Source organism: Prunus mume, linkage group LG6, assembly GCF_029339155.1.
Source record: "Prunus mume cultivar Tortuosa linkage group LG6, ASM2933915v1, whole genome shotgun sequence".
Lineage (NCBI taxonomy): Eukaryota > Viridiplantae > Streptophyta > Magnoliopsida > Rosales > Rosaceae > Prunus > Prunus mume.
The window spans coordinates 19,922,155-19,946,639 of record NC_142703.1 but is presented as its reverse complement, the minus strand read 5'-3'; the positions used below and the strand labels follow the sequence as shown (position 1 = coordinate 19,946,639).

The following is a 24,485-nucleotide window of genomic DNA, read 5'->3' as shown; positions in this document are numbered from 1 at the left end:
TTATTTTCAAACATATAGGTTATCTCATTCTCTTGTCTATTTAAGAAGTGTTATTCTATTGAATTGACCACACAATCTCCTTCAATTCTTCTTCTTACAATGAATTCACATGGGAAGGCTACACAAAATTTCTTCAATGATGATTTTGATGATGATGACCTTCATCAACAAAGGGTTGCAATGGCTATTCAACACCATACATTTTTGTTGGAGCAATATGCTCAACAATCTAAACATGGTGGTTCTGTTGCAGGCCGTGAATACAAGAAGAGAAAAACATCATAAGAGTCTTATGGATGACTACTTCTGTGAAAGACCACTTTATTCCCAAGTGGACTTTCGCAGGTGGTTCAGCATGAGAAGAGATTTTTTCTATCGCATCTTGAATGATGTTGTTGCACAGGAGTCATACTTTACCCAGAAGATAGACGCTTGTGGACGACAAAGTCTATCCCTATAGCAGAAGCTAACAACCATTTTTCGAATGCTCGCATATGGATACTCGGCAGATTCCACCGACGAGTCTGTAGATTGGGTGAATCTACAGCCCTTGAATGTTTGTGAAAGTTTTGTTCTGTTATTGAAGCCGTGTATGGTTAATGGTACCGCCGTTCCCTAAATCCGACCGACCTTTGCATGCTCTTGTACAAGGCTAGTCGTAGAGGATTCCCAAGTATGTTAGGCAGTCTTAAATGCATTCATTGGGAATGGAAGAACTGCCCCAAGAACATCAATGGATGTCACTCTCGAACAATAAACTATTGGATGTTACTATTGGGCAGGCTGTCCCTGTTTTTTTTTTTTTTGGCTTCATTTTATTACATATTTTTCCAACAATTATTTTAACAAAAAATGCACCCACAATCAATGTCACTGTCAAAAAATGACATGGGCATAATAACCCGCTTATTCTTATTTGGAGGCGTTGTACCATTTTTTCTTCATGCCCTCCTATTTATCCTTATATGGTAAATTCCCTTTTCAAAATTCCAAGTTTGGGGCCACAAATGGTATTGTTATCCTCATCCCCTACTAGGCCCAATAAATATTTCCATAATTTTTTTCTTCCTATCCCGAATAATGTTGTCTTTCTCTTAAGACCGAGAGCAGTAAAAATAAAATAAAATAAAAAAATAATCAAATCGCACCATCTCTGTAATAGGTGAATGCCTCTTTTTCTCCCGAAGTTGTCGGAATTATTCGTAATAAGATATTGGCTACAATTGAAAAGGTTTTATCAATAAAATTTCGATCATCAATTGATAGAGATGAAATTACTAAACGTCTAGCATAAGACCAATAAGTTGATCGATTCCATGATTATAAGTTCATTCCATACCGGACCAGACCGGAATAGGGTTATATACATTCTAATTATGAGAATGGGTCATTCGAGCGTATCTAAATAGGTACTATGTTTACATATGGATCCCATTCTCAACCCATGACCAATATGAGCTCGAAGTTTCCTTTGTAACCCCCGGAACTTCTTCGTAGCGGCTCCGCTCCATGCCTCATTTCATAGGGAACCTCAAAATGGCTCTATTTCATTATATTCCATCCATATTCCAATTCCATTTATTTAATATCCCTTTGTGTCATTGAGATAAGAGATGTCGTTTCTAGTCTATCTCTTTCTATTTCTATATATATGGAAAGTTAAAAAATCATCATATAATAATCCAGAAATTGCAATAGAAAAGAAAAAAGGGAGGTTTGTGATGATTTTAAAATCTTTTATACTAGGTAATCTAGTATCCTTATGCATGAAGATAATCAATTCGGTCGTTGTGGTCGGACTCTATTATGGATTTCTGACCACATTCTCCATAGGGCCCTTTTATCACTTCCTTCTCCGAGCTCGGGTTATGGAAGAATGAGAAGAAGGAACCGAGAAGAAAGTATCAACAACAACCGGTTTTATTACGGGACAGCTCATGATGTTCATATCGATCTATTATGTGCCTCTGCATCTAGCATTGGGTAGACCTCATACAATAACTGTGTTAGCTCTATCGTATCTTTTGTTTCATTTCTTCTGGAACAATCACAAAACGAAAAAAAAAATTTGCAAATACTGATTATTTTATCGACTCCGAAGAAGTTCTCGTGGATCATTTGTCAACTGCTCAATCAATGACTTCTTCGTCGGAATGCTAACAAAAAGATTATTTTATTATACCCATTATAGAAGTCATTGATTCTTTTGATCGGGATTCATATTGAAAATAATCAGAAATCTAGGAATTATAATCGCTTTTAATCGCTTTCGATTATTTAAAATTAATTGAAATCAAACAAATAGATAAAGCAAAGAAATAGAATTGGGACATTATATACATTATCACTATGTATATTCTATATATATATATGTAATTGATTTCCCTATATATAGGAAAGGAATATGACGATACTATCGTAGATATAAATTAACCTGTATTACAATACAACTTTATACACAATACTAGATAGTATGGTAGAAAGATTCAGATATTTCTTTCTACCATACTATCGTATCTTATAGAATACGGATGATTCTAGTCTGCCCATTTCATTTAAGACGCGAAATTTTAATCATTTTCTTTCAATTATTGATAAGAACTAAAGAGTCAAGTTTAATTCAAACTAATCACCTTGGTGACTGTTTTTACGTATATTATAAGTAAAAAGCGGTAGGAACTAGAATAAACAGTGCAGTAGCAATAAATGCAAGAATATTTACTTCCATAATCTCATTTGTTTAATTTTTCTTTAATTCGAAATAACTCGGGAGTTAATCCCATAGAGATAATAAATCTTTCGCCTATAAATTCAATGGGATGAATTACATCTCGATGATATCGAATCGGATCAATATCATGAATAACAATATTTGAGCTATCAAATTGACTCATCATCAAGAATTTAATAGTATAACATAGGAAGATCTTTTATCCATACCGAACTCAAAATTTGATTCCTAATCCAATCAAAAATTCCTTTATTTATTTATCATTCTTTTCCATTCTTTCTTTTCTATAACCTACTGCCCTCTTTGTACAATCATCTGATGAAGTATCATCTAACCGCCTTTCCACTTACCATTGGTTCTAAACAAACCCCACCAAACAATAGAAGCTAAATTTTAAAAAAGGGAAGGAGTTAAGTTCTAAACTCATTTTTTTAATGATCTAATCTTCTTGGAAAACAAAAGAAGTATGATAAAGATAAGTACAAGTTCCGGTATAAAAAAATATAATATTCCATCAAATTCACTATTTATATATATTTATATATAAATTTAAAAATTTGTTCTTTCAAGGAAAAAACCCTTAAAAAATAAATTTGCATTCCTCGCTAATAAAAAGCGATCCCTGTTTGATCTTTATTTTTTAATATCCTCTTTCCTTGGATTAGTAACGGGACACATATACCAAAAGCTCAATGTGAAATTTGAATGAGATAGATTATTTCAAATTAGTGAAATTATAAATTGAGGTTACACAAAATCGGGCGAAAAGGATACGCTTTTCTTTTAAAGATTAAATCTATCACAGTAACTATGTTAAATTAATTTTATATCGCATAAATTCCATTTATGTATGTACTCCCGGAAACATAGAGTACTCTATTCCACATTCCACAGATCGAGTAATCGAAAAGCAGCCCGATCCCGTGGAATCTCAATCTGATGCTAACAATAATTGTACTAATCCACATATGTCTCTCTCCCATCAATCGAATCGGTACTAGTCTAAGAAATGGAAATTACCCCATTTGTTTGATGATAAATGTTAAACGAAAAGAAAAGAAGAGGGATCGCGTTGGGAATTAAATTCTGCTGTTTGTACTTCTTTTCACAAAAATAGAGAGATGAATTGATATATTTTTATTGGATTTGTATTCGCGGACTGACGGCTCGAACCACGACTTCCGCCTTGAGGCGGTGCTCGACCAATTGAACTACAATCCCAAGTAAATACCATAATCATAATAAAGTATATATATTTTTATGATTTCATTATAACCTTTTCAATTTATTTAGATTAAATTTAGATTAGAATTGGCGTGTTGTAACAGAGCCGCGAGTGTGATATATTGATACCCATATGGATATGCACTTTAGTGAGGGCAGCCTGGATTACTAGTAATCATTTCGTTATTTCCAAATCAATTGGATAATCACTCTTTCAATGAAAAAGTTTTTATTATTTACTCTTTACTTTATACTTACAGATCCTGATATGAATCTAGATCATTAGCAAGATCAGAATTTGTTGTAAAATAGAGTAAATAAATAGTGGTATAGATATATCAGAAAACCTTTCTCTTACGTATTGGGGATCTGCATTTCGAGAGCAACAAATGGGTTATATTATTTCATGGTGGATCGCGAATTATTGGGCGAGTGGATTTGAACCAGCGTAGACATATTGCCAACAAATTTACACTCCGTCCCCATTAACTGCTCGGGCATCGACCCGGGAAGAATCAATTACAGGCTTATTGATAATCCATGATCAACTTCCTTTGTAGTACCGCCTCCGGAAGTCGAATCCTGCTGCCTCCTTGAAAGAGAGATGTCTGAACCGCTAGACGATGGGGGCATACTTGCACGACCGCCATCATACTATGCTCATAGTATGAATAGTTTTTAAAAATTGTCAATATAATGGAATGGTATGACTCGATACTGAAGGACCTTTCCGTCTTTCACGATTCTATAGAATTTTTTTCGCTAAAAATTTGGTTCAAAGGCCACGCCGAATCTCTTTATCAATGATTCAATGAAATATTTTGGATTTATGTTAAATTAGTGGGTAAATGTATTACTCATAGGTCTTGAAACAATTCATTGTATTTATCAAATCCAATAAACTGTTTATATTCACTAGTATACCCCAACCCTATATTTAAATTTAATTTATTGGCTAAATAAAATTTATCATTCCTGAATGAACCCCTATACTTATTATAAGATAAATATGTACATCCATTATAATAAGTATATATACAATGAATTGATTCAACAGAAAGTGGTCAGTTAATAAAAAAAAATTAAGATATATAAAATAAAACTTAAATAAAATTTGCATTCTAATTATTACGTATTACAATAATTTATTTATATCTTTTATATCTATAGAGTGAGGATAAATAATTACACCAAAAATAGTGTTTGGTATGAATCATAAAGCGCATAGACGGTCCTAAATTAGACCAATTGAATTGTCTGTTATAATTATTTAATAATAAATAAAAAAAGTACTTCTAAATCGATCTCACCCTTTCTTTAACTTTAATAATTTCAATAAGAATTTTAATTCTTCTTTGTTGAGTAATAACTTAATTCTTCAATAAAATACTTATTGTAGAAATATTAATAACCCGTTTATTTCAAGTACGAAAAAAATTCTATAATTAATTCATGAATTATGACACAAATTCTATATCTATTAATATGTATCTGGGAAATAAAAAAGGTATCTTTTTTATTTTTTTATTGGAATTGGATTTCTTTCTCTTTTTCGTTCCTATTCTTCTTTCTATTTCTGAGAAAAAGGGGGCTTACAAAATAAAGTAAAGGATTATTTCATTCCCAATAGTTATTTATTTAATCGGTGGATAGGAGCATACTCTGGATTGGAATCGTGTCGTGGGGAGTATTGCCTGATCATTTCTACCAACTTAAAGCCCCAATGAGTATTCTTTGTTTGTATATTATGTAAAAATGTCCTTTTGGAGAATTTACATAATCTCAATTACTAATCCTTTACATATCTTGGTGTTTCTAACCACCCACTCGTTTTTGTTCAACCCCTTGTGGTAATACAAACAAATGATAGTGAAAACTCAATATGGTTGATCTTTTGAGCCCGCTTCAAGTAAGGATGACTAATCAACCAATCTTGGGGGAAACGGTCGCTTCGCTTATGTTTATTTCCGCTTAACTCTCTAACTCTTATACATAGAAAATGAGACTCAATCTTTTTACTGCGAATTTATATATAAGCTGTTTTCTTTCACTCATATAACTATTTGATTTAGTTCATCAACCCGAATAATGAATTAAAAAATGAAGATATCTACATCTACTTAATTCATTCCAACCCTTTCTTTGAAAGGAAGGAATGAAGAAAAGTTTATGTCTATGTATCAACGAATCGCACGTAGAGATATTGATAACACACATAAAGTTAATGGTATTTCATAACTAATCGATTGAGCAGCAGCTTGTAGACCACCTAAAAGGAATATTTATTATTTGACCCGTACCCTGACATAAGAAGTCCAATTGGAGCAATACTAGAAATGGCAATCCATAAAAAAACACCGATATTGAGATCCGCTAAAACAAGGTGATAGCCAAAAGGAGCTACTTGAATAGCTTACTAAAATTGATATGATTGCTATGGATGGCCCGATCTTGAATAAATGGGTATCCCCTAGATGGAAGAAGATTTTCTTTGAAAACCAGTTTTGCTCCATCTGCTAGAGCTTGAAGAATTCCCAAAGGGCGCGTATTCAGGTCCAATACGTTGTTGTATCCTGCGGATATTTCTCTTTCTAACCATACAATTACCAGTACACCTATTGTGATTCCCAATACAAGAGTCAAAATAGGAATAAGCACCCATATAATTCCATAAACCTCTTTTTAAAACTCTAATCTAGAAAAAGAATCAATATCTTGTACTTCTTGTGTATCAATTATCATTTCAACGATCAACTTCTCCCATAATGATATCTATACTACCTAGTATCGTCATAATATCAGCCAATTTCATTCTTTTAACTAACTGAGGAAGAATTTGCAAATTGATAAAACCAAGGATTTTCCATCTCCAAGGAAAACCACTCTGATCCCCTATTAGAAAAATTCCCAGCTCTCCTTTGGGGCTTCGACTCTCACATAAAGTTCTTGTTTGCAATTCAAATGTAGGAGAAGGCTTTTACTAATAAATCGATATTCAAAATCATTCCATTCCGATTCCTTTCTCTATCAAAGTATCGTATTTCTAAATTCTCATAGGGTCCCCCGAATTCCTTCCGAGCCTGTTGAATGATTTTTATAGATTCTATCATTTCACCAATTCGGACTAGATAACGAGCCAATGAATCTCCTTCTTTTTGCCATTGTACCTCCCAATCAAATTCGTCGTAACATTCATAACGATCAACTTTACGAAGATCTCATTGTATTGGAAGCTCGCAACATTGGTCCCGATAAACCCCAATTTATTACTTCCTCTCTACCAATAATGCCTACTCCTCGACTCGTTCTAAAAAATAGGATTTCGTATAATAAGTTTTTGATATTCAGCAACTCTTGTTAAAAAATAATCGTAGAAATCCAAACATTTATCTATCCAACCATGAGGTAGATCGGCCGCTACTCCTCCGATACGAAAATAATTATGCATCATTCTCATACCGGTGGCAGCTTCGAATAGATCATATACTAATTCTCTTTCTTTGAAAATATAGAAAAAGGGAGTTTGTGCACCAATATCCGCCATAAAAGGACCAAGCCATAACAGATGAGAAGCTATACGACTCAACTCCAACATAATTATTCTAATATAGTTAGCTCTTTTAGGTACTTGAATATTTCCCAACTATTTCGGTCCATTTACAATTATTGCTTCTGTGAACATAGTGGCTAAATAATCCCAACGTGTTACATAAGGCAAATATTGTATAATTGTTCGGTTTTCCGCAATTGTTTCCATCCCTCGGTGTAAATAACCCAATAAAAAATAAGTCCTTTTTTTCTTTTAAGTTAAATTTGAAGTTAAATAAAAATGGGACCTCCTGCGGGAATGATTTGGAAGATCACAAACACTTTTTTTATTATGGATCTACTACCAGAAATTCAATGCGTAATCTTAGCATTCAATGTTTATTCCTGAATAATCTCATTTTTCAATTATAGAATTTGTGTCATAATTCATGAATTGATTATAGAATTTTTTTCGTACGTGAAATAAACGGGTTATTGATATTTCTACAATAAGTATTTTACTGAAGAATTAAGTTATTACTCAACAAAGAAGAATTAAAATTCTTATTGAAATTATTAAAGTTAAAGAAAGGGTGAGATCAATTCAGAAGTACTTTATTTATTTATTATTAAATAATTATAATGACATGTAATTCAATTGGTCTAATTTAGGACCGTCCAATAGATTTTGACTTTATCCATCCTACAAACGTACCAAGATAAAATAATACCGACGCGATCCTTAGATTTTTTCTGGCCTTTAAGGAGCCGTATGAGGTGAAAATCTCATGTATGCGGTTCTGTAATAGCGATGGTAATGAATGGTATCACCGACTATAATTATCTAACAGTTCAAGTACAATTGATATAGTTGAGGTGCAATCAAAATACAGTTTTGGGGATGGAATTTGTGGCGTCACCTATAGGGTTTATCATTTTATCATTTCTTCCCTAGCAGAATGTGAGAGATTACCTTTTGATTTACCCAAGGTAAGAAGAATTAGTAGCAGGTTATCAAACCGAATACTCGGGTATAAAATTTGGTTTATTTTATGTTGCTTCCTATCTAATCCTATTAGTTTCTTCATTATTTGTAACAGTTTTTTACTTGGGAGGTTGGAATATCTCTATTCCGGACATATATGTTTCTGAGCTTTTTGAAATATATAAAACATGTGGAGTTTTTGGAGCGACAATTGGTATCTTTATTACATTAGCTAAAACTTATTTGTTCTTGTTCATTCCTATAACAACAAGATGGACTTTACCGAGGCTAAGAATGGACCAACTATTGAATCTTGGATGGAAATTTCTTTGACCTATTTCTCTCGGTAATCTATTATTAACAACTTCTTCCCAACTCTTTTCACTGTAAGGTAAATTTACAACTTGTCTCAAACAAGAGAAATAAACAAACATAAAATTATTCATAATATATATTAATGATATGTTCTCTATGGTAACTGGGTTCATGAATTATGGTCAACAAACAGTACGAGCTGCAAGGTACATTGGTCAAAGTTTCATGATTACTTTATCTCATGCAAATCGTTTATCTGTAACTATTCAATATCCTTATGAAAAATTAATCACCGCGGAAACGCTCCGAAGAATTTATTACGTAAAAATGCGTAATACCCAATAACAATCCAATATAGAATATTATTATCATTATGCACATTATAGTTCGCCGAGCATACGTTTAATTCTTCTTTTACATAACCCGACCTTGGTTCCGTATATCGTATAAAAATTAATCAAATAAAAAGTTATTTTATGTATCAATCCTTACATCCCCTACCACAGGTGGGGTGACGGCCAGTTTTGGTATATTGGGAGATATCATTATTGCCGAACCCAATGCTTACATTGCATTTGCAGGTAAAAGAGTAATTGAACAAACATTGAATAAGACAGTACCTGAGGATTCACAAGTGGCTGAATATTTATTCCATAAGGGCTTATTCGATCCAATCGTACCACGTAATCCTTTAAAGGGCGTTCGGGTGAGTTATTTCGCTACATGCTTTCTTTCCTTTGAATCAAAACTAGATCAAGTAGAGCCTTAGAGTCTTAATTTAATAAGAGTATTAATTTATTAAAACTTAATAAAAAAATTTATGTGTGGTGATCAAGTAGTTATTTAATTTATAGGAATCAAAGTAAAAATACGAAGAATGGATTTTTTTCTTTGGTAACATAAGATTTAATTGTAGAAAGAATCATCCAGATCATCTTTTTATCGATATTCCTGGTTACTAACCAGAAATCCCTATTAAACAAAATAAAAGAGTGAATTCTTTCTTCCGTGAAATTGGTTAACAGGGTCTTGCATCTTTCTATATCTCCCCAAAATCACCCCCACTAAAAATCCTTTTTGTTGGGTCGTATTATTATAATGAATTCTTTGAGAATTTGTAATAAATCCTTTCTTTAGTAAATTTTATAAAATGATTAAATTTATAAGACAAGAACAAGATAATAACTAATAATACGAATAATATAAAGGGTGGATTATCATACATATATTTCATGTAGAAACATGTAGAAAGATTTATAGGTCCATTTATTTACATATTTATTGGATTTTATTAATTAATATATATTTATTAAAACATATACTTATATACTCCCTATTAAGTATATATACTCACTTAGGTATACTTAGTATAATATAACAATTATATATGAATTATAATATATCTTTATAACAATATAAGGATAAGGTTAAAATATTAATCTAAAACAATAAATATAACAATAAATAACAGGTACAAATATTAAATCGAGGTACCCATTCTATGATAACTCTCAATAGCTTCCCCTCAATTTTTGTGCCTTTAGTGGGCTTAGTATTTCTGTAGGGTTGCATTCAACCCTCAAAAAAGAGGATTTAATTGAGTATCGAGGAGTTAAAGAATTTAAGCCAAAATACCAAATGAAAGTAGATCGATTTTTTTTCATTCCCGAGGAAGTGCATATTTTACCCGAGTCTTCTTCCATAATGGTACGGAACAATAGTATCATTGGGAGAGATACACGAATCACTTTAAATACAAGAAGCCGAGTAGGTGGATTGGTTCGAATGGAGAGAAAAAAAGAATTGAACTAAAAATCTTTTCTGGAGATATCCATTTTGCTGGAGAGATGGATAAGATATTTCGACATAGCGGCATCTTGATACCATCGGGAACGGTAAAAAAAAATTCCAAAGAATTAAAAAAAATTGAAAAATTGGATTTATGTCCAATGGATCACACCCACCAAGAAAAAGTATTTTGTTTTGGTTCGACTGTAATCATATATGAAATAACGGACGGTATAAATTTAGCAACACTTTTCCCCCAGGATCCATTGCGGGAAAGGGATAATCTAGAACTTAGAGTTGTAAATTATATATTTTACGGAAATGGTAAACCGATTCGGGGAATTTCTGGCACAAGTATTCAATTAGTTCGGACCTTAATGTTGAACTGGGACCAAGACAAAAAAAATTCTTCTATTGAAGAGGCCCACGCTTCCTTTGTTGAAGTAAGTGCAAATGGTCTGCTTCAATATTTCCTAAGAATCAACTTAGTGAAATCCTATACTTCGTATATCCGAAATGTTTGCTTTTACTGCTATATCGGGAGTTACTCCACGTATTGCTTGACGTAAAACAGATAGTGGATTTGTTTGTCTTTTGTTGAATCTTTTTCATGGCTCGATAGATAATTTGATAAGCCAATGATTTTTTTTTTTCCGTGTTTCAGAATACGGTTAACCAACATGTTAACTAATCGATTTACAATAAATTGGATCGGATTTTGCAGTTTTTTCTTCTGCAGTACCTCGATGTGACATGAGCATGAAAGGGTTCAAGAATCAGTTTTCTTATAAGGGCTAAAATCATTTATTTTGGCTTTTTGACCCCATATTGTAGGGTGGATCTCGAAAGATATGAAAGATCTCCTCCAAGCCGCATACATACGACTTTCATCGAATACGGCTTTCCACTGAATTCTATATGTATCTATGAGATCAAGTATGGAATTGTTTACTCACTTTAAATTGAGTATCCGTTTCCCTCCTTTTCTGTTAGGATTGGAAATCTTGTATTTTACATATCCATACGATTGAGTCCTTGGGTTTCAAATAGTGTAAAAGAAGTGCTTGAATCATTGCTATTTGACTCGGACTGTTCTAAAAAGTCGAGGCATTTCAATTGTTTGTTGACACGGACAAAGTCAAGGAAAACCTCTGAAATTATTTCAATATTGGACCTTGGACATATAATAGTTCCGAATAGAATCTCTTTAGAAAGAAGATCTTTTGTCTCATGATAGCCTACTCCGGTTCCCTTACGAAACTTTCGTTATTGGGTTAGCCATACACTTTACATGTTTCTAGCGATTCACATGGCATCATCAAATTATACAAGTCTTGGATAGGAATCTACAATGCACTAAAACGCCCTTGTTGACGATCCTTTACTCCGACAGCATTTAGGGTTCCTCGAATAATGTGATATCTCACACCGGGTAAATCCTTAAGTAATAACTATGTAAATTACAATATAATACAATCAATCACTATTTAATATAATATTTATTTAGTTTTTTCAAATTGAATGGAGATTATTTTAAGTCATTGAGTTGAATTTTATAATTCAATTTAATGTAATTGATTTGAATGATAATTAAAAGTAAAATCTCAGTGTTATAATGTAGAATTTTTTATTTTTTATTTTTAAACAAAAATTGGAGATTCAGGTAGGGTTTGGGTGGGAGGCAACTGTCCAACGAAACGAAACCAAACTTTAAGTGGTCACTTTGAATTTCCATGGCTCTGTTCCATGATTTTTATTATGTCGTAGTGGAAGCATGGGTGACTTGACTTTGAAGACTTGGACTCTTTCATTCCACCAAGCACATTTTTGAGAATTGGGATTTATAATGCAAAAGAAAACATTAGTGTGTCTTTGCCAAACTTTATACCCAACTAGTTTTTTCCAGTCCACAGAGGTACATTATATTGAACTCTCTAAAGTCCCTTTTTACCAAAATAACAATTGTGCCTAAGTAGAAAATCACTAATGTCCCTTTATATTCTAAAATAATTTTACCAAAACCACATTTTTCAGTAGGGAATTATCTTTTTGAAGTGGGATGTTGCTGGTATGCAAAAAAGAAGAGCATGCATTAATTTTTGAAACATCCTTTCAACTTGAGATCGGATTCTTTCCTATCTTTGTAACGTGTTTGAGATATTCACATAGACAGAAGACCAAAACCAGAGTCATACATTTATTCAAGATAAAACATGAAAAAGGACTACAATCTATCATTCATCTGCTATTGCTAGAAATTAAGTTCGACACTAATTTTCAAGATGCAAGTGGCCAGGAAGTAACTTGAGTTAAGTAATTGAATAAATTTTGGAATTATCCAAATAAGATAATTACATTTTTACTATTCTTTTTTGTTGGGTATCAATATAAGAAGTTCATTGAGTTGGGGATTAATGGACGAGAAGACTTGTGGAAATCAAATTTTATATGGGAAGAATGAATTTGTGACCAGTGGACAAGATTTTGGGTCATTAAAAATAAGAAAGAAATGAGAAAGTGATGAATATATAGGTGAAGATTCAAGTCAATATCAGGCACAATTGTTACCTATAATACATATTATAGGTAACAATAGATAGCCGATCTCTTCCCTTGTAGAAGTCCCGCCAGAGCACTCTCCCGCTCCGAGTGTCGCTGAACTCTTAACAGTTACCTCTCTCCTCTGAAACGACGCCGTCAAATGCCTCTTTACCCTCCGGGAAGATGGAGAACCTGCATCTTTGCCTCAATGGCTCCGCTACTGCAAACCCGAAGCTTCAGATCAGACGCAGCGTTAGAAGCTCTGGCCAAAGCCTCTCAAGACAGAGTACCCAATTTGCTTCTCTACAACTACCCCTCATTCTCTGGAGCTTTCTCCGCCCTCTTCGCTCACCTCTTTCACTCTCGCCTCAACTTCCCTTGTCTCTCTCTGCCTTTCTCTTCTGTTGAACCCTTCAGGTCCAATCTCTCTCTCTCATTTTCTTAGCATCCAAACATGCCCTTAGCATAATTGTTTGTTTGTTTTGCTTTTACAGGATTGATGATTTGTGTATTGAAGGGCTGGAGAGATGCTATCTTCTTGATTTTCTCGGCCCAAAGGGATTTGCAGTTGAGTTTGCGCGGAGAGCTTTGTGCGAGTAAGTTTCGATTTTGCACTGCAGTGATCAATTTGTTTTAAATGCAAGTACATTTGTGTTAGTGATTGAGTTGTAGTTGTTGCCTAGTGGTTTTGTTTATGATTGGAAATTATTGGTTTTGGAATTTGGTTAGGGTAATTTCCTTTGATCATCGGAAAAGGGTACTTCCACAGATACCCTCCGAGGAAGATTGTCCAAAGAACCTCACATTTCATGTGAATCTTGAAAAGAGTAGCTGTACTGCTGTGTATGACTACTTCTCCACTATACTGGCCGGCAGTGAGTATCATAATGTAAGTTGGATTACGAGTCCTTTTCATTTGCAAATTAGGTATATATAAATGGTATATTAAGATTCATTTTTATTTTTCTTTGGTTGAAATTAGGGAAGGGATGTAAGTTTATTAGAACCCGAGGACAGAGATCGTGTAGAAATGGTACTTAAGTACATCGAGGACGGAGATCTTCGGCGGTGGAGCTTACCGGATATTAGGGCGTTTAATATTGGACTTAGTGAATGGCGCTCCAAGTTGAATTGTGTTACTAATCCATACATGTATGAACAGGTTTGGAAATCTAGTTCATTTAGTTATTTTATTTCATCCCCTGAAAAACTTATAGGTTCATTTGCAGTTTTTGTGTCCAGTTGTGAGGTAACTTGTTTAAAACCATCCTTGTTGCAGTTACTGGATATAAGTGTTGTGGATGCTATCACTAAGGGAAACACTTATAATTCTATTCGCCAGAAAGCTGCAAATAAGTTACTGGATAATGTTTTGAAAGTAAGGTTGGGGAGAGGATTTTATGGGGAGTGTCTGGTAAATTATTGATCTCTCCCTTTCAAATGATATTTCCCATGTGCTATTTTATTATAACTATTTACATCGGTGATAATGGTTTTGTAGGATTGTTCGCTTGACATGGAAGTATTTTATGCCATTTATTATGTGATGTGATTAGAAACTTTGCTTTCTTGATTCGTCTGCATCTGGGTTTTTTCCCCCTAGTTTAATCTGTTGGAAATATCTAAGTGGATATTTAATTCTGACATTTTCATTGCAGGGAGTTCGAGCTCATGGGAATTCTGCGCTAAGTGATGAAATCGGCAAGCGGCTTAGTGTAAAAAGTGCTGCCGCTGGTCTACGGTAATTTAACTACAAAAAGTGCTTCTCTATTTACAGTTTCACATTTTCATGGACAATTTGTTCTTTTAATATAAAATGATTTCTTCATTTGCATGCAGGTTCCCATCCATATAATTAAATGTGAAAATTGTTTATGGATCTTCCATGCAGTTGTATTATATTATATGATGCTCCGGCCCCAAATTAGTTCACATTGCTAGTTGACTGGATCTTTTTAATTGCATGAACCTCAATTATGCAAGGTTCTTAGAGCCATATAACTGTTTTGATCTTTAAATTTATGCCAAGATAAGAGTTGCCATAATGACTTTCAATAAGATGCTTCAAGGTTTTGGTTCAGGCTTTCATAGAGTAAGAATTTCCCTACTGATGCCAGTAATATGTTGTTCAAGAGTAATATGATCATAGAGCAAGAAATGTATGGAGGTTGTAGCAACAGTTTGCTTAGAAGAGACATATGCTCTTGTACAACACAAGACAAAGCCTATTGGCCATCTAATAAGAAGGGCTTTGTGGTTCAAAGAGAAATACCCATGGTAGTGTAAGACTCAGTCAATGAAAATACTAGTAATAAGTAAATAACTCAAATAGTAAATCCAAGAGTTAATGTTAAGTTTCATTAAGAGTCGTATCTTGGGCCTTAGAAAAACACAATGTCTTTCTAAGTTCTCTAAGAGTATTTTATTATTTAATGAGTCCTTTGTATGTCTAGGAGGTTTTGGAAGTTATATTTGAAGTCTATAAGTTAAAGGTATATTTTGTAAAGAAAATTAGATTTCCGTGAACAAAAAAAGTGTTGTTGAAAGCTTGTTCCTTAATATATCTCGTTTACTTACTTTTCTCTCTTATCTCTCCCATTCCTATATATTTCAGTAATTTCTTTAAAATTTGTCTAAGTCTAACGTTTCCCTGTACCTTTTTTATTTACTACTACCATCTAAAGTCCACCACAATCTAGGCAACAGCCCACTCTGTTTTGTTTTTCATCATATTGTTGTAAGAACTAAAACGTCCGCTTCTTTCTTCGTTCCAAGTTCCCCTTATTTCTTCAAGTACAATGGTTAAACTTGAAACTTTCATATAGAGTTGGAGCTTTTTCTCAATATTTTAAAGGTAATAAGAAGGCACTCAATGTGTGGATTGAAAATTTGAAGGAGCAACATTTTTCACCATGGAAAGGGAACACAAAGAGGAAACTTAGTGAAGGAGCGACATTTAAAAAAAAAAACTCATTTTCTTAGTAAGAGTCAACATGTTCGGGTCTTAGAACAGCTCATTTTCTTTTAAGTTCTCTGATATCTATTACCAGAGAAGATTTTTATTATTTACTGAGTCTTTTAGTATTATTTGTAGGAGTTTTTGGGATTTGGTAGTTCTGTTTGAGCCTATAAATAAGGCTATATCATTTATAGTAAGTCAAATTTTGATGAATGAAAATATGTAGTTCAACGAAAGTGGTGGTAGTGGAGATGGAGTTTTCTTCTTATCATGCTAGCATGTAATTTTTATTCAGGTGTTGCTAAGAACTTTTAGCAAATTATCTAACTTATGAGATGAAAAGCAAGCATTTAGCAAGATTTACTATCTTGAAACTTGTCATATGTATATTGGTTAGTTGCATATTTCATTTACAAATCTAAAACTGACAGAAAGCTTGTATTCTTAAGGTCCTGGCTTAGGATTTGGGTAGTGGGATTATGGTTCGATTTGAAATGTTTTCCTATATGCCATTTCCTGAAAGTTTGATTAACTCTTTTTTTTGTCTTTTCATTTACTGATGATAGTTTACAAGTTATAAAATGTTGGTGGAGGAACTTGAACCAATATCTTTTGTTGGATTAAGTTTGTAATTGTCTTAAGAGTGTTTACATTCATGATGCCAGGCCTATAGGAGCTGTTATATTCATGCAGCAGAAAAACCTAAAAATGTGCTTAAGGAGTACTGATAGTTCCACTGATACTTCTGAAGTTGCAAAGGTGTGGCTTCAGTAATAATGTGACCTCGTACCTTTTTGTACTACTTTAACATTTTTTCTTCTACTTTTTCATACACTATTGAGTTTTATTGATTTTTTTCTTCTTCTTCATCATTATCATTATTAATATTTATAATAACGCAACATGACATGTGAAGGCATATGGAGGAGGAGGCTCGCCAAGTTCTAGTTCCTTTATTATAAGGATGGACGAGTACAATCAGTGGATCTCGGAAAATTCAAGATGAACATGTCAAGGTGTGAAACACTTTTGTTAATCCACAAAGTTGTTGAATTACCTGACCACCTCTTTCTCTGACATTTCTATTTGTGCTATAAATACTGAGATTACATTCAAGTATTCTTCCTGTGTCATTTTCATATTGGCAATTTGATATTTGCATGCACCCACTTTTGAAAATAATCACATAAATGCAAAATTGGATAGTTGAAGACATTACCATCACTGATTATCACAGGGCTCCACCATATCCGTTCTAATGTGCATTGTTGTTGCAGTTAGTTTTGGTCAAGCCCAGTGAGTGAGTCTAATAGGTTCTGGAAAATAGTTTGAAGTTTGAACTTCCAAGTGGTTGTCAATGATTCGGAACAGGATTTGGTGAGTGCCCTGTTAATTTGTATGTGGGCTAGATCAATAAATTAGTCTGAAATTATTCATACACTATGAGTAAGATTAAGTTGTTCTGTATGGCTTTGAGGGCTCGAAGTAATAGGTTTTTCCCTTGCAAAGAGATATGGGGTCTGCAAATTCCTCTGAAGTAGCCATTTTCAATTTGATTGCTAATCAACAGATGTATTTTTTTTTTTTTTGGTTTGAACCACGAGGTGGTCCTGGATGGGCCCCAACTATGGGTGGCACCTTTAAGCCTTAACCACAACCTAGACTAATCCCCGCTCACACCGGGTCGGCCCGTAAGGGGTAAAGTGCTGGCCAAAGTGGTGACTCCATACGAGAGCAAGGATCAAACCCCTGACCTTCTCTTAAGGAATGAGAGTGCCGAACCACTCACACCAACCACCTTGGTTAATCAACAGATGTATTTGATACAGAGGTAACATGTTTATGTATATTGTTTCTGCATTTGTATAAAAAATAGCAAGCTAATGAATCATGTTTTGTCTCATTATGAGACAACTAAAACCTCTTCTGCTTTGTCAGACTCAGTTCTAATACTTACTAATTCTGTACTATGCAATTTTAAAAATGAAATCACATATAAGTGGAGATACGGGTATATTAGTTCACTGGACAACCGTCAACCACGATGCCCTTGGCGGTTGGACAAGTTGCCAAGTCACAGTGTTCACCGTTTGTACCCCACCAGGCCACACTTATATTTTCCATGCCTACTGAAAGGTACAATAAAACTGCCATGAAAGCCAACCCAGCATCCAGTGCCGCTGAAAGGACATAATTGTACCTCTGCCACCACTTCTTCCTGTAACGGAAGACAAAAAAATTGAAAATTGTTCCGACTATAATCCAGGAATTGTAGTTCAATGCTGTAGCTGGAGGCATCGATCCTGTTGCTCCCAGAAGGACTGGAAGATTAATCAGGCGTATCCAATTTTGCTTTGGGTATGCCTTATGCAGTACCCAAACAATAACTGGTCCGACTGCACCTCCGAGGAAGAACCAGTTCATGGCTCCATAGATTCCAAGAGTTCCAAATATACGTTTAGGTCCCGCCAAACCCCAAATCACAGAAGCATCAAAGAAAACTCGGTCACTTGGGCATGTCCAAGGACTATCCGATTGAGGATCATCCACACATATATTTGTGATAGAGTTCAGCAACCAATATGCTACTGCAAGGTTGACGGTTCCAGCAAGAATCGTTCCGATGAACTAGGCATACATGCAAGAAAATACATCAGATATATTCTAAAAAGTAAAGTGATGATATACTGGAATACGTCGCTCCAGGTTGTCCTTTACTCCAGCTCTCTGCTATTTGTTAAGAGGCACCATTTCCAGTAAAATCTCAATTCTTTCACAAGAATATTTAAGAAGTTTTCAACTATGCCTTTAGCATTATTCAATCTATCTCTTTGTATGTTGATATTATGAAATTTTAACATACCTGAACTAAAAACATTGATCTTGGAGGGATCTTCATGTAATGTCCGAGCTTGAAATCATTCAGAAAGGAGACTGCCTGAGCCATGCTCATGTAGCCATAAGTTTTGAAGCATACATTGGCTATTGGCCTTCCTGGTAATATGATTCCCATGATGTACTCTGTTATTATGTTTAGCCCTGGTGTCTGTACAAGGGGGATCAGAATGTAAGTGAGTTTTACAGAGTTCTAAGAAAGGGTTTGCAGTGATGTTCCCTGCGATATATAGATATGAAAGTATCAATTTCTGTTCGGTCATAATGCAGGAATGTCATGTAATGGCCAATCTAGTTATAGCTGGATTAATTTGGAACCTGCTGATTACATCTATCTACGGTTGTGTACTACTAAAATATAGTTTTGTATCGTGCAAGTTTTTTGTATAGACCACATGAAATGAGAATCTGGTACTCTGGTATAGGCTAACTTGCATGGAAAACTCCACTTGACTACTTGGGATAAATTGTTACGTGAAAGCATGGATATGTTGATAAGTTTAACTTTTATATATCTTTTGCTGCAAATTAAATACAAAACAGCAAATGTCTGACTCACCTGGTTTGTTGTTGCTGTTATGATGCTGATAGGAAGGGTGAATACAAAGGCCATGGCAGCAGCAAATAGGAGTCCCCACCATGGCATCTGAACCTGATCATTCAAGACAGTACAGAGTACAAGAGAAACTGCAACTGTAATGATGAGCAACATGTAAAACCACCAGGAAGGTATGTCCTTGTATCTTCTCATCAATCTTGTATGGATATCTTCCTTTCCTTTGTAAGAAGCACGATAGCGATCAAGTATCTCTCTGCCCATTTAGTTGTACATCAAAATGTAAATGAGTTTTAATATTTCAAAATAAGAACCAGATATGGGAGAATAGTTCTTTTGTGAGTTGATTTAAAAGGTCATATTTGTATCTCCTTTAATCTGTATACCTGTGATAAGAGATTGAGAAAAACTGGTGGAAAAAAAGTAAAGTTCTCTTGAATTTTATATGATAAAATTTCTCCGAAATCTTGGTTGTATGTCAAAAAATTTACATGTGAGAACATAAAGAAGTTTTGCATCTCTCTAAGTTATAAGCAGTATTTTACCTTCCATAGAATAAGGCTACATGTGTGAGGGTGGAGGCAATGGTTGCAAAGCCAAAGCCATAAGTGAGAGCAAAAAAGGTGCTCAAGTGAATCCGTCCTTGCTCCTCATACTTTGGAATATCTAACTCAAACTTGTCATTGACTATAGCTGTTATGTTGTAATCTTGACCTTGCGCTGTAAACAAGTGCGAGGAAAAAATAGGAAACCTTTGTGCAGTGTACAAGTCCAGTCCCCAGTATGCTATAGGGATTGCGAAGTAGAGTATCAATGCATAGCCCGCAAAAACATTGACGATGACAAAAAAAGGGGAGATGAGGGGGCTGAACAAGAAGGATGCCACTGCTGACCAGTCAAGTGTCAGGGCTCCAACTCCAAGGCCTCTCATGCCTGAGCCAATCTGCTGGGCTGTAACTGACTTGGAGAATAGCCAGCAAACCCATGATATGTTTGTGAGTGTTGTGAAGAGATAACCTGGGAAAGCATACCACGTAAAACTGCAAACTAGAGCAATTAGGAAGAACTTTGCCCGTGACATGCGTTGCTCATCTTTCTCATGCAAGGCCCTGCAAGTTAAATATAAAAATGTAGTCAGCCGTCTGATGAGAATGAATGTTCGTAAATTACTGATCCAATATTGGATGCTAGGAACTGAAGATTTTGAACTACATTATCATGAATTTGGCATGTCTCAATTGGTTTGGGATGTATAGATGGATGACTGCCCTTATAAGATAGTATTGAATACTAAGCAGATAATGACTTTGGTTGAAGTTAGCAGAAATGTCTGTTGAGACTGAAAGCATGGGTAATATGTGGAGGCTATGCATGTTTTGGTTAAGGTCTTGAGAAAACATATAAATATGATTTATCTCTGAAGTAAATTAGTGGAACGAAAAAAAATGATTTGGCACATAAACACCAAGTAGTAGGAAAGATTTTTTCTTCATTGATCTGTATTTTGAATTTTGTAACCAACTTTTCCACTGTTTTTAGGTCTGCAGTTGACAACATGAATTCTGCTACTGCTGAAGTCTGAGGTTTTCAGCCCTACGAAGTTAAAAATGAAAAAGGAATGAGGTATCCATGGCTGATCTGTTTATCAGCTAGAACCCTTCCACTACTCTCAGTCCTTCGTCGACAACACTAATTTTTGTTATTGCTATTTATAACCCCATGATAATACAGGAAAAGCAGAAAGTTTAAGTTGTTTGAAGTGCATTTTGATTCTACACAGGAATGAGTTTTTCTGGTGTTTAAAACAGCTGGAAAAGAACATGTGGCTGTTGGGATTTTTTTTCCTTTCGATATCCATGCCTGTATCTATCGTTGCCCATTTTAATGACAACCAGAAAACCATGTAAAGGAAAATGGAAAAACTTGTCCGGCTGGGCCCATTTAAGTTTCCAATTGACTCATCCTAGATGACTTTGATTTCTGGTCTACAAGGGCAACTAAGTAACAGGCAGCTGCATGTGATGCGTTCACAATGGATATATAACAATCAATACGAATTCGAGAGTTACATCATCGATGCATGCTTCAATCTTCAATTGGAGGGACGCCAAATTTTTCAAGACCTCAAGCTTAGAAAAGTATTAAATTTGAAAATTCTTACCAGGAGTAATGCATTTGTTGGTTAGTCGTGTTTGCGTGTACAAAATTCTCAATAACGGGTCCCTCACATTTATATCATGGGTCATGCTAGGGAGACCAACTTTAGATACCAACTTGTGTACCAACTCTCTAATAAAGGTGGAGCCCAATACAATAGGTCCCACGCCTATTAGAGTTGGTACACAAGTTGTATCTAAAGTTGGTCTCCTAAGATTTTCCTATATATATATATATATATATATATATATATATATATATCTTCTATTGAGGATCCTCAAATAATTTTATTTGAGGATGCCCTTTAGTACCTTACAATTTTTTTCCCAATGATCAAAACTATCTATTTTTTAGGTTTTCATTCATAGATCATCCTTACAAAAAATTAGACAAATCGGAAATCGTTTCGACATCTAATTGTGTCCTGCAAAATCAACGAACACGGTGCTTCAAGAAAGTACTAAAATTTCAATAACTCAATTGAATGGTCAAATGATATCGGATTCAAATGATTTTTTATAGAGATGATCTTTGAATGAGTATCTACAAAATAGACGATTTGGATTAGTGAAATACAATCCGGAGTGGGCTCTACAAGCGGTGTCCTCAAATAAGTTTTATTTGAGGATCCTCAATGAAGCTCTCTGTATATATATATATATATATATCATTTGAGTAGCACATGGTTATAAATGTGAGATACCCGTTTCATGGAATGCGTGTATGGAATCTTTTCTCGTTGTCATGAAGCATATACATCGTTATTATGGATGCATACGTTATCTATCATGTGATAAAAGAGATAGAAACAAAGAATAAATTTTACGGGAGAAAGCAACGAACAAGAGGTAAACTAAAACAATACCAATAGCTAATTTCCTTGGACAGCACAGACAACATATGAGACTTACATATACAAGTAACTTATAATTTTATTGGATTTATCATGGTTTGCTCGTCTATCTGAAGAAAAAGGTTTGGTAAAACTCTTATGACATGTTTGGCAAAGAAAAAGGAGACATACCGGAAAAGCGAGACCTGAACGAGTGTGTTGGGCCACCACATATGGGCGGGCTCAACAACGTACTTCCTTAACAGTCCAGCCCAACCGTATCCTAACACCTACATGTTATTTTCTCAGATTACCACAAAGCATATCAAAGGCTAAAAGAATCTCGCGCTAAAGAATAAAACTAGTTGTACCATCTTAACTAATCATTTAGTTTATCGCAGTTAGAAAATAAAACTATTTGTCATCCAATTATTTAGTATTCTGTTTCTGTAATGAATTTTAAAGGTGAGATACTCCAAAACACAGTATTGACAGGGATTGCAAATGATTCCAGCCCACACATATAGAGACCCGCCACCATCATGTGTGGAAAAATGTCCATCATAATCTTATCTCATCATTCAAACAAAAAAGTAATTAAAAAAAAAGGAAAAAATAGAAAAAAGTGTTTTCAAATCTTCTTTTCGTTTTCAAAAGCAAAAGCAAAAGCAAGATATTGATGATGTTCATTTTGTAAGGAAAAGGAAAAGTTATCTCACCAGCCAAGTAGCAGCTAATGATACAGATTACTAACCCACCATCTAATTTTTCATTGGCCATGTTGGGCATCTCCAAAGAAACCCACTTTCTATGAACTTGTGCTTCCAAAAAACAAAGAAAACAGAAAAATACAAATTTTTTTAAAAAAGTTAATTAAAAATAATATACCTGGGTAGTGATGATAAGTAGCCAACTAGCCAGAAGAGAGATCTTCCGGCCATAAAACACTTTGATTATGGTGACAATCCCAACAGCATAAGCTGAGCCAACTCCAAAAGCACTTCCAGCATTAGCAAATATGGTAATGAGGACGTGCTCTTTTATGTTGAAAGGACCCGGGTTGAGAGAAAAGGACCGGGACCCGAACCCGGGTATGTGGAATTTGTTTGTTGGCAGAACTTTGGCCATGAAGTGGCCAATAGGGAGGGCTGAGACTTGGACAGTGATCTGGGTGATGATGAGAGGCTCAGTTCTGTAGGAGAAGAATTGGTTGAGAAATGAAAGGAGGGCACATGAGAGAATACCCAGGAACCACATCCGGAAGGTCCATACGGGTAGGGTCGGGTCGTCGGTGTTGGTCACGGTTAGACGGACTTGTTCGATGGGAGACACGTCATCGTCTTCGGCGTCGGAGTAAAGGGGCTTGGGGGTGGTGGCAAAGGTGGTGTCAGAGTTGGGTGGTTCTGGTTCTAGACTGCCCATTGAGGATATGGATCAAGAGAAAGAGGGAAGAAAAGAGAGTGTTAAGGTTGGTCGTTTGTTTTGTAAGAAGGCTTGGCTTTATAAGTTTTTTATTGCATGCTATGAAATAAAAACTAGAAAAGAAAAAAGTCAATGTTTTAAAAAAATAAAATAATGATTTTGAGTCAAGTTTGGAGTCTATTGTAAAGTTTGCATATTTATTTATGACAACTAGACGAGCAAGGTTTTTTCGGTTCGATCGGTTTTTCGGTTTAAATGGCTAGTTCTAAGTGTCGTCAGCAATGTGAAATGTAAATGCAAACATATTTAGTTTTCTTCTTCACTCCCTTTGTTTATGGCCGATTCAACTCTTGTACTGTTGTTGTTTGTATCTAATGTGTTGCTTGTCCTTGCTCTAATGTCGCATCCAATTGGATTATTGGATAATAAAATGGTTTCATAATTTTGAATATTAAGCTTAATCTAATTAATACCAACTGGAATATATAGAAAAGTCAATGCTTAGCGCCTTGTGTCTCCCTTTCTCTATTTTCAAATGATTCACTGGTAGAT

The 24,485-nt window shown here is 34.6% G+C and overlaps 2 protein-coding genes across 9 annotated transcripts; one reads left to right on the top strand and one right to left on the bottom strand.

Annotated features, from left to right (window-relative positions):
* Nucleotides 1-13,108: 13,108 nt before the first annotated feature.
* LOC103335828 (heat shock protein) lies at nt 13,109-21,475 on the top strand. Of its 8 annotated transcripts, XR_016127892.1 has the most exons (11): nt 13,122-13,529; nt 13,607-13,708; nt 13,842-14,001; nt 14,095-14,274; nt 14,392-14,526; nt 14,771-14,853; nt 16,737-16,830; nt 16,988-17,087; nt 17,349-17,448; nt 19,558-19,695; nt 21,062-21,475. XR_016127892.1 is itself a non-coding variant. In XM_089054489.1 (9 exons), exons 1-8 carry the CDS (start codon nt 13,273-13,275, stop codon nt 17,075-17,077), a joined length of 1,101 nt encoding a protein of 366 aa, XP_088910615.1. In that variant the 5' UTR covers nt 13,124-13,272; the 3' UTR covers nt 17,078-17,087; nt 19,558-19,987. The 8 variants fall into 8 exon arrangements, 3 of the variants coding, with proteins under 3 accessions (XP_088910616.1, XP_088910617.1, XP_088910615.1); XR_016127894.1 differs by lacking the exon at nt 16,737-16,830 and having other exon boundaries at nt 13,119-13,529; XR_514355.3 differs by lacking the exon at nt 17,349-17,448 and having other exon boundaries at nt 13,124-13,529.
* LOC103335829 (oligopeptide transporter 4-like) lies at nt 17,891-24,008 on the bottom strand. Its single transcript, XM_008238863.3, has 6 exons — nt 23,400-24,008; nt 22,704-22,801; nt 20,068-20,631; nt 19,526-19,778; nt 18,935-19,117; nt 17,891-18,699 (listed from the first exon to the last, which is right to left on the bottom strand). The coding sequence occupies exons 1-6, from the start codon at nt 23,931-23,933 to the stop codon at nt 18,088-18,090; spliced, it is 2,244 nt and encodes a 747-aa protein (XP_008237085.2). The 5' UTR covers nt 23,934-24,008; the 3' UTR covers nt 17,891-18,087.
* Between the last annotated feature and the right edge of the window lie 477 nt (nt 24,009-24,485).